At 44.6% G+C, this 14917-nt stretch overlaps 1 protein-coding gene across 1 annotated transcript in view; it reads right to left on the bottom strand.

The window, feature by feature from the left end:
• Positions 1 to 290: 290 nt before the first annotated feature.
• Positions 291 to 14917, bottom strand: part of LOC119377843 (protein O-mannosyl-transferase Tmtc3) — a 334865-nt gene continuing 320238 nt past the window's right edge. The window contains exons 20-23 of the mRNA XM_037647143.2: positions 14721 to 14841; positions 6134 to 6235; positions 5332 to 5415; positions 291 to 3605 (exon numbers count right to left, since the gene is read on the bottom strand). Coding sequence (XP_037503071.1) covers positions 3306 to 3605; positions 5332 to 5415; positions 6134 to 6235; positions 14721 to 14841 — 607 coding nt within the window. The 3' untranslated portion in view covers positions 291 to 3305. The remainder of the gene's footprint in view (positions 3606 to 5331; positions 5416 to 6133; positions 6236 to 14720; positions 14842 to 14917) is intronic.

The following is a 14917-nucleotide window of genomic DNA, read 5'->3' as shown; positions in this document are numbered from 1 at the left end:
AACCGTGCTTCAACACATTGCAGGCTAATGGGCCTTGGCCGCGACCACAGAAAAATTCGTATCACCCCGAAATTCGTACGAGCCGTGATCGTATCACCGGGGTTTTACTGTGTGTGTGTATATATATATATATATATATATATATATATATATATATATATATATATGGAGGGAGAGAGAGATATGATTGAGGAGCCCCTTTGCCGAGAAGTATATTGTCGGACACTCAATGTAAACCACAGTTTAGTTTATTAACTGAGAGAAAACAGCAGCAACAAGAGAGACAACTGAGTGAAAGCATTATGTGTGCCTTTATTATGAAGTATGTTGTATTATTTCGCCAAAACACAAGCGACAACAACACCGCAAGTCTTTCCTCACGCATCGGACAGCCATGGATTGAAACAAGAATACAGACGCATAGAGGCGGCGACAGTGCTCGCTCAAGCGTTCAACACACGAGAACAATGTAAACACAACCTTTCGAAACTTGGGAAGAGGGCAATGTTACGGGTCGGGTGGCGATAAGGCAATTACGTGCACCACAAAACAGCTTCAAGCAACGGGATGCGAAAAGGGGTGGGCGGGTTGCAAGAAAAGAGCGGCGACAGTGTACACACATTGGTGATGAAGGTTAGCGCGGCGAGTATCACTCGTAAACCTCAAGCATACAGGCGTAGACAATATTTAAGCTGCCGACAGCGGACGGTCCACGCAACGCAACACAAAGCTGGGGAACGGCTGCTGCTGGAGAAAAAGGGGTCAGAAGGGAATGCAGAAGCAACCAATTTATCATGGTACGCGCAGATCAGAGACTCACCGAGCCGACGTTTTGCTCTATCTAAGTGCCACCGTGGTCCCTAAAACAGTTTTCTGGCTCTCACTTGAGTTAATAGAAAAATTCTTTGTGTCTTTCTTGGTAATATCTATGTACAATGCCCTGCATGCCAGCGTCCGCTAAACAGCCTCTACCCCACATTCCACCAGTCTAACAATAGATTTTTTTTCTTCTTCTTCTTTCTTGTTGTAGTGTACATTGAAAAGCACCAGTCATAACACATGCGCCGCACAGACAAGAGACAGACCTGGTTGATGCTGAGTCGTGGTTTGCGCAATACTCCAAAATAGAACGACTTCACATCTCGTATGTATACGCCCGTCTGATACTTATATTATGTACAGGTTACAGTGTGCGTTATGTACAGGCGCTCACGTCGTAGTATCCAAACGGCTTATGCACAGCGTAATATATCTGTGTATATATATATATATATATATATATATATATATATATATATATATATAATATTTTAATATGCGATTTTTCTCATGTTTCACATTTAGTTGCCGAAATATAGATCACTTGTCTCGTTAGCGGCTGCGAACACAAGCACAGGTCAGCAATGCAAGGTGCAAATTTGCTGTGACATTCATTCACCGCGATTCCTAGATCACGTTCATTTCCTTGAAACCAACTATTTACAGCCCATATACCAACTATTTTGTTCGATTCCGTAGTCAGCTACTGTGCTATTGTTAAGATACTAAAATTGATTAATGACTCCTTTGCTTATTCAGCGTGTTTATCAAAATTATCCATCTAGTGACGACGATAACAAGAAGATAAAAAAGAACTGTCGCGACTACAAACTGTGGAGTACTGTGGAGCAGTAGGAGATAAAAATAACGCGAACACCAAATAAAAAGCTATAATGCCTGACCGAAAAAACAACAACAAAACAGTAGATCAACTGAAGCCTTCATTAACATTCATCCGTCAGTAACTGAAGGCGGTAATTATAAACATACGCCACAGTCCGGCTTTAAAGCGTTGCTGTCCTACGGAATAATAACATCATTAACTTACAGTGAAAGCGCAGGAGACATTGAACATTATCTGGGTCTTTGAATAAACATCGAGGTCATCCCAGCGTGTGGAAAAAAAAACGACTACTCATTCTTTCTTGACATACCTCTAATTTGGCACATTGAATGAATAAAGAAGCTATTTTAGATGCGGTGCTGCAGTGCTGAGACTTAAATCGTGACTCGCTCCATAGCTTGGATTAGTCGATATGGTGCTGTGTGGTCGTGTGATTAAGGAATATTAATGTTCCATTTGAAGTTCAAAGCAAGGGCATTAACAAAACTGAGCACGGGTTCTCGCGTTGTCCCATGAGTGAAGTAAGAAGATCGAATCACGCGCATCAGTAGCACACGCGCTGAGGATAAACAAGAACTTTTTTTTTACACTAACGCAGATTATTATGCCGTATAATGTCAAACTTGCCCGATACTTCTTTACGGGCAAATATGACAATTTCACTGTGTATTCAACGTGATCTGAGCAAAACAATGCAAAATATCGGTTATTTCTTGAAGATTCCGCCAGGAATGTCAACCTTTATCAGCGAGCCATAAATCAGCTATTCGTGGCCCATACATTGTCGATGCGTCACATTTACTATACAACGTTGGTGTGCCCCCCCACCCCCCTCCCTTTTTCTTTTTTGTATTACACCAAGTTAGCTCAACAAAAAAAAAGAAAGCTTACCTGAATTACGAATTAAAATAGTTTTATGTAAATATTGCTGTATCATTAATTAATAACTAAGGTCTTTCATACTATTCAACACGAGCGAATTGTGCAGCCAGTTTACTATACGATTTAGGAACTTTATCTTACATATTTTCTGGACGAAAATATTCAATTCTATAACGAAGGCTGACAGTGTTGGTGCGCTTTTTCTGCCGAGGTCAGAAAACAGGCTAGCTTTGACACGTCCCTTCACAGTTCAACCGTCACAACACATACTTCAACAGGCATGATCAATCACTTGCTGCTACCGAAAAGCAACGTACGCCACTTGTTCAACCGTACGATCAGTAATCTGAGGAATGTGCCACTCTAAGTATCACCGTGCAGCGAAGTGCACAATTACATTCTCGGAGCGAAAGAAGAAAAAAAAATGCAGCTAAGGTGGCCTTCTGTACAACCACTAAAATGACTTTTTCCGCCTCCACTTCGCCTTCTGTGTCTGGAGGTCGTCACACAAGCGCCACAGTATCACGCGAAGTCCTTGCGCAAAGCCAACGGCGCGCATAAGTCACCGGGAATGCGCGCGGATGTTCACACGCCACTGGGCGATCACCGACGACCCGCGGTGGCGGTGGACCCTTCAACCACGTTGGCTTGTCAACAGTCTCAAACGTTGATCGCGTTCTTCCGTGAAACCATGTGCACAGGCTCGGAGCGCATTCTGCGGAGCACAGCTGTTGCCAGTAACGATGCTGGCTGGCCAGAGTCACTGCGCATTGGCAGCCGAAGCGGCGGCGGCCGCGAACGGCTGCAGGACGGGCGGTTGAGGCGCCGACGCGGCGAGGGCAGTGCCGGAGCGGCGCTCCGCGTCCACCGAGCGGTTTCTGAGCAGCGTCTGTGTGACCTGCAGGTGCTTGCGGATGTACGTGGCGTTCGGGTCCAGCGTGGTGGCGTGCTTGAAGCAGCGCTCGGCTCGGCTTAGCTCCCCGCGCTCGACGTACACGACGCACAGGTTGTGCGAGCCTTGTACATTGCCAGGGTCCAGGGCCAGGATCCTGCGGTAGCACTGTGGCCATAGAGGAGGCGGGAAGGGAGTGGTGTCACAGGAGGCGGGATGGTTTCAGTGAGACACGATGCGAGTGGAGTGAAAAAAAAAGAAAAAACGCAAATAAGACATCAAATTGCCATATCTATTTCCAAGTGCATTCGCGCAGCTTGGTCTTTCGTCGTCTCTATTAAACTAAGTGGTGGCAACCTGATCATTCATAACAAATTGTTATTCTTCAGCGTCACCCGCAATTGACGATCTCCGCAATGATCCCTTCGCTACAGCACTAACCTCGATCATACGTAGAGGGCACTTGAACGCCCGGTGAACGCTCTTACATACGCAAATTCGTATGAACGGCGAAATCTGTTCCCTTAGTACTGAGACCCATGCCATGGTATTCGTGTGTGAGATCCCCGAATAGGTTTTGTGCACGCAATTCTTCCGTTCGGTGTCCCCGTCTTATGCAAGGATGCATGTATGCGTAGTACATATCGTACACTTTTTTTTTTTTCGTTGCTACGTGGTGTTCTGTAATCTGCACTAAAATATAAATACACGAGTAGTTTTGCATCCTTGCCTCACCGAAATGCGGCCAACGTGGCTGAAATCACAAAAGCGACATCGAGCTCAGCAGCACAACATCGTTGATACTGAGTTAAAGCGGCAGGCATAAGGTGTAAGGCATAAATTAAATAATCGAGAAATGTTTGTTTAACTGTAATCCGCTGCTTTGAAAAATAAACAAACAAAAATAATATTTTTGAAGTTGGCTTTGTTGCACTAAGATGCAGCTTGTGGCAGAGCACCCTTTACAAAGCGTGCTGCGTGATACGTGCACGCGGTCCCATTTCTATGGTTACTCGTTTTACACTGTCTAAGAGTGTTGCGTGTTCCCTTATACAAAATGAGCACAAGTATGTACGTTTATAATTTTAGAATGGGACAAGACTCTTAAGAATCACAATCAGCGGCAGTTACTGTGCAGCTAGGTCTTGATTCTATGTAACCATAGTACGCATGTGTGTGCTCAGACAACCATTTTTTTTCGCAGGCCGATGAGTCTAAAAAAAGAAAAAGAAAAGAAAAAAGAAAATATAAATGATGTCGGGGGAGGGGGCTTGCAGCTATCCATATCGCGCCTAAATAAAGTTACGTCACGTGGCAAGCCTAAAGCATAAATACATAGTTGGAAGCATACAAGAGAACACAGAAGTGATTATTGAGTACACGGGACTTTGTATTTTAATTTCGCAGTTAGGTTTTATGATTTTCTATATATTATTATCATTATTATGCATTTACTTATTAATATAGAAATTTTTCTTGCGTTTATATGTGTGCGACGACGCCTCTCCTTGTCTTCCATCTGTCACTTCACACCCCAGCTGCTCTGCGCAATGCTCTGGTCCTGACATTTAAAAAAAATGAAAAAGAAAATAAAAGTACTTCGGCAAGCGTTGACGCTAAAGATTGTCGGGCCTCTGAGCACAAAAGAAGTAGAGTGCCTCCGCGTCACCAGCGGCGGTTAAGCGCGGGCAGTGCGGGGCGAGGGAGGCGCCCTGCTCGCGCAGCGATGCATCCCACCCGTTCGCTGGCGTGCCTGTGACAGTGCTGGCGGGGATTTGCTTTGTTTGATTGGACGTCCCGTTCGGGTGTTTCGTCTCACCGCCTTAGTTGAGCTTCCTTCTGTTTGCGCGGGATTAGGCACCCAGGGCCGGAGCCGCTAATCTTCGAGACTCACCTCTTCGGCTGCCTCCAAATCCTTGAGGTGATTGACGTTGATGTCTCCGAGCAGTACTAAGCCCTTGATGTGGTTCGGGTGGTACTGGACCAAGGGAGGCGAGGAAATAGAAGCAAAGAAATGCACCAATAAGCCTGCATGCGCGAGGACATATGCAGCGTCGGCGCGGGCCAGTAGGGACTCTGCTGATTCCGCGGCCGCTGCCAACAAAGCCCTGTTGTTGCGCTGTCGCAAGCCTAGGCTTGCGCGCGGCTTACGTGCCTGTCCTATGTGTGCGCACATGGCTACCGGACCCATCGCTCGATTTCGAGGGAACGGGTTGCCTCTCGTGATGGCTTACATTGCCTTACATGGAAATGATAATGAGAGGTTTTTTTGCAGGGATTGACTCGAACAAAGGCGAATAAACGACGTTTTTCTATCGAGAACAGACCGATAAAAAGCCATGGTGCGCAGTGCTCAAAGTGTATGAGTAAAAGCAAGGCGTGTGACTAAAAACTGAGAAAACTTGTAAGTATATCGTATGAATCATAATAAGAAAAGCTATGCGAAGCAGGCGGTAGTTGTATTGGTACAAAACAGAAAAAGCGCGATAACAGCAGAGACAGACCTTAGCTATATGAAAATATGACTCGATAGACTCTGGGCGTCTATATTCGGGTTTTTCTGAACAGTACGCAGTAATGAGAAATTTTAGGAGAGCTATTCAGGTGCCCTACGGGCAGCTGTTACCAAAACGCCCAATGTAACAGCTAAGTGGCAACAAAATATCAAAGCACAGGTGTAAAAAAAGGCATCTAACCTTGAGGAGATCTTTCAAGAACCTCATGGCTTCCATAGGTCGTTGCTGCTCCGACAAAAGCAACGCCAAGTTGAAGAGGGCGCTTCGCAGCTTGGGTTGAACCTAGGAACGTAATAACAATAGCGAGGCCTTGAGAATAATTCGAGATTATACGTGCAGATAAACGGAAGAGAAGCATTTAGAGAAATGCAGTGGTATGGTCATGGTTATTCAGATAAATATATTGCAGTTGCTGCGTACGTGACCTGAATTCGGGCATTGTATATTCTACAGCACGCACAGGGAAACCGCCAAAGAATGCACGATTTTTTACTGTGACTTATGGGCGAATTTGTATTTCGGTGCTACATACGGCTCTCGCTCATACGCATATGCACTCTCACACACGTAGACACATAGATAGATAGATAGATAGATAGATAGATAGATAGATAGATAGATAGATAGATAGATAGATAGATAGATAGACAGATAGAGACAGACAGACAGACAGACAGACAGACAGACAGACAGACAGACAGATAGATAGATAGATAGATAGATAGATAGATAGATAGATAGATAGATAGATAGATAGATAGATAGATAGATAGATAGATAGATAGATAGATAGATAGATAGATAGATAGATAGATAGATAGATAGATAGATAGATAGATAGATAGACATGTACAAAACGAGAACAAACACCCTACTTTCTACGTGAGCATAAAATTAAAATAAAAACAGTTGTTTAATTCGCACTTGACGAAAACTTATGGTGTTTGCACAACCGATATGTGAAAACACGTCATTTCAAAAAGTTGAAAGGTAAAAGTGTGTTGTGATGTTGTGTTTGTCGCGCAAATGACTTTGAATTAGAGTACAAGAATATAGAACCATTAATTACCCATAAATCGTCGCTCTAACAGACTCACATTATTATGATTTTTTAGTGTTGCAAGAACAAAACACAAAGAATAGCCGCACAGAAGAATGCTCTATCAATGAATAATCTGACCATTCCTGCTGAAGTTTTTTTTCAGTCAGTGTAGCAATATAATTGGACGCGCACAGCGATTAGCTGGCGTCGAAACACCCCAGACAGCATTTCGCAAACTGTTACTAGCAGGTCCTCCGCGTGCTTGCTAGTGATCGTTAATGCGAGCGCCTGACTGGCTTTCATGTTGTAATTAGTGACGACCAGATGACTTTTGATCTTCGCGGGTTAACGTCTGTTACTCTGCTACTCTGTCTATGTCTGCTACTCTGCCCTTTGTCGTGAAAACAAAGAAGGAAGATAACCGATGCGAAAAGACTGCTAGACAGCGACAAAATAAATTACAGCTGAGCGCTCTAATGACTGCGCTAACAAGATGGCGCGGCTTGGTTACGAATGACAGTCAAGAATTACAGACAGGAAAGAAGTCACAGTTTCGCCGCAAGGGCGAAGCAATGAATGCGATAGCAAGAAAAGCGGCCCATGATGGACGCGCTGCTATGCTGCAGAAAAATCTGCCCCCCCCCCCCTCTCCCCGGCAGCAACTACCGCGCGAGCAGACAGCGGATGTAGAGTGTACTAGAGTAGGGGAGTGCAGGGGTAGAATGCCCGCTTCCCACTCAAAAGGACCGGGTTCGAATCGCAGCTCTAGATGGTGGGTCTTTATTCTTAGTGTCACCTTTTATAGCTGTGTTGTATTTCCTTTGTTTCCTAAAGCTAGCTTTTGTTGCTACGTATTGCTACAAAAAAAGTAACGTAAAATGTGAAATCTCGCTTCGAATCTTGTATTCGCGAAAATCTCGGAGGCCATACTTTACGTTTTTGTTCAATCCTGGGCGGTGGCGCTGCAAATAACTGCACTCACTGTCAAATTTCTTGTATTTTACTTCACACTTTGCGTTACTTTTAGAATCAACACGTAGGAACTGAAGCTAGTTTTAAGAAACAAATGAAAAGCAATACAGCTAAAAAAGGTGACAATAAGAATAAAAGCCCACCATCATATTAGAAGAAGCGAGCGAGCTGGCCGACGACTTTTAAATGCACCCGTTTACGCCCGTTGCGCTCCTCGCGCCATCTCGCTGGTAATGAAGAAACGATTATAAGCGCCTGCCGTCTCTGAGTCCTGCCAGCGGTAAAGGGTGCGTATATAATGCTCGCCGTTAGCTACCTGAAGGATCTGCGCTTTGTGGCGTAGTGGTTAGCGCCACACGCTGCAGAGCGCGAAGTCGCTGGTTCGATTCCATGCTTCGGAAGCATTTTTCTGAATTACTTTTCTTTGGGACTTCTATATATATATATATATATATATATGTACGGTGCATGATGGCGGCGGCAAAAAACAGCCGAGACTGTCCATATAATTGCTATCGCAATAAAAAGCAAGAGGCCCTTCTAATGTGGACAGACAGGTATTTGTGTAGCAGTACATTTCTGTAGTGTTTCTAGTATCTTGCGTGAGTATCGGTTTTATCTGAAGGCATTCGCAAGGCCGTTTCGATCCTTCAACCACTACCCACGACGTGTCCATAGCCTCGACAACATTGAAACAAAAGCCACGTTTACATACCCCCGACAAAGTCGGATGCAGTTGGTGTGACGGGCCAAAAAAGCGGTCGTCGGGTTCGTGTAAACGCTACAGCGGGTCAGGGCTTGCGAGTGTCTAGGCAAGTTTCGGTCAACATGCGCGCAATCCAATTGGGAAAATGCATGTAAGCGTTTCGGTGTGGTCAACTGGACTTGTGCCTTGACCCATTTATGTCGCATTCTTTGTAAGCGAAGCTAAAACGCGCCATTCCCTCGGTGCCCCGTTATAATACAGGTTGAGACCCTGCATTGAAAGACATGAGAAATTGAAACGATGCACTGCAACGATCGATAGTCCTGAGCTTTATATGCGTACAGTCACGGAAATCATAACTTGCAAACTAAGGCAACGCTTAATGAGGAAGACCAGAGAAAAAAAGAATAAGCACCTTAATACACAAGGGAGATATAACGCAGAGCCATATAGTCTACCTATAGCCGCAAAAGAAAGAATGAGGGTGAAAGGCAATGTAGAATGTATGTGATCCCGGTTCATTATTATGGAAAAAAGAAGAAGTAGAAGAAGAAACTGAAAGCAGACATTTGCGATGCGCTATGCACGAGTGAATGCAAATGTTTTTAGCTTGTTCGTCAGGGCCATTTGTATGTGCCTGTCGCCTTCGAAAAAATTAATTCAGCACATAAAGAAGGAAACGCGGTCATGCATATAGGTGGACGCGGACCAGCAATCATCGTCCGGGCGTGGCGGGTAGCGATATAAACGACACCTTCCGTTCACACTTGCCCTGAACGTCATATTGTGTGCTGAACGTCCACGCAGTCTATATGCATGCTGCTTTGTTTTCACAAGCAGATTGTCTCAAGGCGCATGGCATATCGTTATAAATGAGGAACCGTTACTTCTCGAGGGAAAGCGAAACAAGAAGAGAAAAACCTTCTTCCAGGTTTTGATTGCGGAGATCACAGTGCGTATCCACGTAAATTACACGTTGCGGTCCGGGCTTTCCTGCGGAACTCGGCACGAGGTAAGATTATCAGCGCGCTGGAGAGCAGTCCGCACAAGATCGATACTAGAGAGCTGGACAGCGCGGTCGTGCTTTGGACAACCCGGACGCCTTCGCGCCGCACACCATATTTCGTGCTGACCAGATCTCCTGTCCTTGTTCTATACATATAGGCTGAGGTGAAAAGCGCGCGTACCGAGCATGGAATGCTCATAAGTCTTCTAGCCCTTCTACTTATGGCTCCTGTGGAACGTCTCCGGCAAAAATTTGAAAGAAACCGCCTGTTAATCACGTGATATTTGTGCACTCGACGTCGACCGCTCCGCATACTAGCCGCCGTTTAGACTGCCCCGGTTCGTTCCCAGCTCTGCTGCACATTATAAAGGCACACGTGTATTCACAGAATATATGCTGCGAAACTGGCACAGGCTACTGAAGTAAAACTTAAACTTGGGGGACTCGATGACTATTCATATTTAAACCGCAGTGCGAACAAAAGAAAACGTGGGCATGGATAACAGAGGTATTTCAGGAAGCGATTAACACTACGGTTGTTGAAAACCATTGTACGGACAAAAGGAAGCCAAGGTTTTTGTGGGGCATTAATGTAGAGATTGAAGTTTCAAGCCACTAAAAAAAAAATAAAAAAATAGCGGAAGAAACGCGCGCGCGATACAGAGAGAGAGAGAGAGAGAGATTGGAAGATTACCCGGAAGACTGTAGAATATCACTCAAATAATTGCTCAGAAAGCATATTCACGTTGATTAGTGGTTGGCAGGAATTCGAACGAACGATAAGGAAAACCGCGAGTGCTTTGCAATTCTATCAGTACCTTAACTTAAGAGCGGAAGACAGCGTATGATCACAGAAAATGAGCGGAATAACATTCTACAATATTAAGCGGCGATGCGGTTTATTCGTGAACGAATCTTTCAACGAATATGAAAACATAGGCGGCGTTCATTCTGATATTCTTGGTCCATAGCAATATGAGATGCAGATGAGAGTCATATATAGCAGAGAGATTGCAAAAAGGCGCAAAGAAGAGTTCCTTTTTCATAGAGCGACAGCTTTGAGACAGAATACAATAGAAATTCAAAGGTATGCTTGGACAAGAAACTAGGAAGAGATGCTATTCCTCGATGGGTGATATACTAAAAACAAAGAAAGCAACAATCTAGAAGGAGATACGGTTGGCCTGTTACACACGCAGAAAAAGCAGAGAGAGATAATAAAACTGTTGAGCGCTTTACCAGTAACATCGATGCTCTGTGGAATAGCACTGGAAGCAGTGCGATTTTACGTCCACTTTATCGGCGAGTTTGATTAATGTTCTCAGGAACCGGTCGGGTCGTGCACGTCGTTAAAGGAAAGTAGTTGTTCACTAAGCATACCGAAGCTTTATTTCGTGACAGAAATTTTGAACTAGTAAGAGATAAATAAAAGGACAACTTGCATAACTACATTTCTGCGCCTGGTTACGATCGTTCACGGTGTGTACAGACGCCATACTGGAACACCGCTATCGCCGATCATTGGCCCAGAAGGCAGCAAAGTGCGTTTCGAAAAGCAACAACCGGCTTGTGTGGGTACGTCTCCCTGCGTGGTGCCATCTGGGCACGTGGCAAAGATTCGTCGCTTTCCTCTTCTTTCTTTCTTTCTTTCTTTCTTTCTTTCTTTCTTTCTTTCTTTCTTTCTTTCTTTCTTTCTTTCTTTCTTTCTTTCTTTCTTTCTTTCTTTCTTTCTTTCTTTCTTTCTTTCTTTCTTTCTTTCTTTCTTTCTTTCTTTCTTTCTTTCTTTCTTTCTTTCTTTCTTTCTTTCTTTCTTTCTTTCTTTCTTTCTTTCTTTCTTTCTTTCTGAAAATGGTGGCTTACTGGAACTTGTGTGTAGCACAACCCATATGAGGAGTCAGATGCGCTCGAGTATCGGGCGACTTTTCGCAAAGCTCAGCTGCTACCCAGCTATACACACCCAGCCGCATACCGAAGTAATCCCTTTTGTTCTAGGAAGTAGCGTGCATTTAGCTAGGATGCTTTGTCCTCGCGATTATCCAGCTCAGCTCGTGTTTCCCGTCTTGCGAAATGTGTATACTTATTCTTTTTCGCTCTGGACTCGAAAAGCACTAGCAATAATGCGTGCGAATTTACTGGTGGCATTACACATGTCGGCGCGAGACGGCTAAAAGGAGAATCAGAAAAGAAGAAAGACGAAGATGATCTCACCATCGCATGTTTTCAGCATACGCGACACGCGTCGCAATATGAACCGAGCGCGAGGTTGACGCGACACGGCGTTCTCATGCATCTTGCATAAACGCGCGAGTCAGACGTCATCGCTATGCCTGCGCAATGCAAGTAGAGACAACAGCGCGCGTGCAATGGTAATAATAATAATAATAATAATAATAATAATAATAATAATAATAATAATAATAATAACTAACACAAAAAAGGAAAAAAAATGATCATCTGCATGCATTCTTTCCAGGATAAAGCACGCCTCGGGCATCATAATGGCCGGAGAAATAAGTATGTATAGAAGGAGAAAGAAAGGCCCGAGAAGATTACATTCTCCTTTTTTTTCCTTTCTCGTTGTGAAGAAACTGCACCCTTGTTTCCCGCTCGTGTTTCCCCTTGTTTGTAAAGGGAGTACGGCTACACTTAATTGCTTGCTGCTAAAGGACGCCTTACGCGTGCAAAAGTTTTTTTTTTTTTTTAGTTGAGGCGTCTGTTCATGGAAGAAAAAAAAAAAAGACTGCGTGTACATACTTACTGTGCGTGGCTATACGTTGACACGCCATATGCGGTTGCGTACCTTCATTTTCCTCTTTTATATAATGCACGAGAGGGGACGCTGGCAGCTCTGGGAACATGGTGATCCTTATTACTATTATTACTTTTTAGCTCCTGCGGAGCAACTCCGTTCTCTTGTTATACAAACTTATAGAACCAGGACACGACAGCTCCACGAGAATGCGCGAAAAAAGGAGAAAAAAAAAGAAATGCAGGGACACCGGACCGTGCTCGAGTCTGATGGTAACGGATTGCGTAATATGTGCTCGTCCTGTCGGAGACCTCGGAATACCCCTGTCACACGGGCACCCGTGAACTCCGTTTAACTCCCTTGTCTTTTCCTCGAGGGAGACGAAGGTAATGCAGGTGTCATATAGGTGGACACCGACGCGCTCTTCTCGCTTCATTAGGTGCTAGAAACTGCGCATGGCGCTACGTGTACGTGAGGCTTGGGCGTGTCTCGCGCATACCATACAGTGCGGTAATGAGACTCATTTCGGTGACACTCTGTTTGCCAAACACTGCGACGCTGCGGCTACGCGGTGTGGGCGTAAACTCGATGTTTGCGCACGGGCTTCAGTATTAGTCTAGTGCGTGAAGATGACAATTAAAGCGTGTGGTCTAGCGTTACTATAACCCCTCCGAATGAACGAAAGAAGGGAAAGAAGGCAACCCCTCCGAGTGTTCCCAAGAAATACTTTGTGAACTAAAGGGTGACGTTAATATATATATATATATGGGGGCGGGCGAAACTTAACAGGAAGAGGACTAGACTTGAATCGAATCTCGTATGCCGACACCGCGTTCAGTTTCGGTATTCTAACCACAGGTCACTAGCGTCTCATAAAAACCTTGCTCATTCCAATTTGCATCCTATTAGCATTTACGTGATTACTGAAGACATATGAAACGGTGGAGAAGTGCTTCCGAGCTAACGTCATTGTTTTAGGATGTATGGTTCAGTTATGTAGGCTAGGGTGCCCCGCCATGGTGGTCTAGTGGTTATGGCGCTCGGCTGCTGACGCGAAGGTCGCAGAATCCAATCCCGACCGCAGCGGCTGCATTTTCGATGAAGGCGAAAATGTTTGAGGCCCGTGAACTTAGTTTTAGGTGCACGTTAAAGAACCCCAGGTGGTCGAAATTTCCGGAGCGCTCCACTGCGGCGTCTCTCATAATCATATCGTGGTTTTGGGACGTTAAACCCCAGATATTATTATTATGTAGGCTAGGGTACCTGGTAGTGACGACGCATTCATGCCGTTGGCCCAGGCTTCCGTATGAAACGGTACAGAGGCGGCAGCTTGAGTGATTTTTTTTCTTTTCTTTTCTTTGACATGCGCTTTTATGAAAGACTGCCCTGAACCTGTGGGCGACCAATTGTCCATCAGAAATGATGACAAACCTTCATCAACTTCTGGATTAGCTTAGGAACTTGTGTGGTCCCTGCGGTTCCCGGTCTGTCATCGAATAAAACAGCCCATTTCTTTATATAAGCACCTATTGAAATGCCTTTAGTGATACAGAGAGGTTAGCGCTGCAGCTATATGAATATGCAGGCAGTATAAGTGGCGACAGCTCCCATCTTCACGTTTATGAACTTTTTTTCGAGCAGATGTGTGCTGATACAGTTTCGCTCTTGCGTCTTAAAGAGGCTTATTACAGCGACCTATATATGTAATACGTATTATGCCGAAGGCCACGGGCGGTGCTTCACAAAAATACGGGTGTTAGATCAGCGGATTTTCCGAAACGAATAGAATAGGAATATTCTCAGCAAACATTGCTTCAAATAGCAAGTGGACTATCGAATATTTTTTGTTTTATTTCTAAACGAAACAAAGTGTAGAGTTTGAGCAGAGGTTGCTTGGCAAAAAAATTGACGTATTTAAAAATTTTTTTCTTGTATGAATGTATAATGACGTTCACAACAGGACGTAGGGCTAAATGAGGCGCTTCTAACTAGAAACAACTACTCCTTGTTACGGACCCTCCTGAAACAGAGTCATTCGGAGCCTGCATTAATCTCCTTCCAGACTCCGTAAATGCAGTTACACTTTAGTCGAAGAAAAAACAGATATTTGGTCGTTTTAAATAGTGAGTTCCCTGACCGAATACGAATAGGATAGCAGGCACTACTCTGGTCGTGTTCGAGATTTTGAATATTCGCAGAAGAGTCGTAATGAAAACGCGGCACTGTGGAACAGTGTCACTGTGCGAGTTATGACGGGTGTCATTTATACAGCTGGATGGCTTTTGAGCTCACCAGGACAGCCTTGCGCAGCCAGTTCTCAGCGGCAACCGGGTCCTTTTTGTCAAGCGCCAGCATGGCCAGATGAAAGTAGGCCCGTTCGTCTCTCTTACCACTGTGGACGACTTTCTCCAACCTGCAAACAAAGCACACGTCCTGTATGACGAGCTAACGCCATGTTCTTCGCGAACACAATGTCAAGCGCCAGTTCC

The sequence above is a fragment of the Rhipicephalus sanguineus genome, chromosome 1 (assembly GCF_013339695.2).
Source record: "Rhipicephalus sanguineus isolate Rsan-2018 chromosome 1, BIME_Rsan_1.4, whole genome shotgun sequence".
Lineage (NCBI taxonomy): Eukaryota > Metazoa > Arthropoda > Arachnida > Ixodida > Ixodidae > Rhipicephalus > Rhipicephalus sanguineus.
The sequence above is the reverse complement of the archived record's forward strand: the minus strand, read 5'-3'. Positions and strand labels throughout refer to the sequence as shown.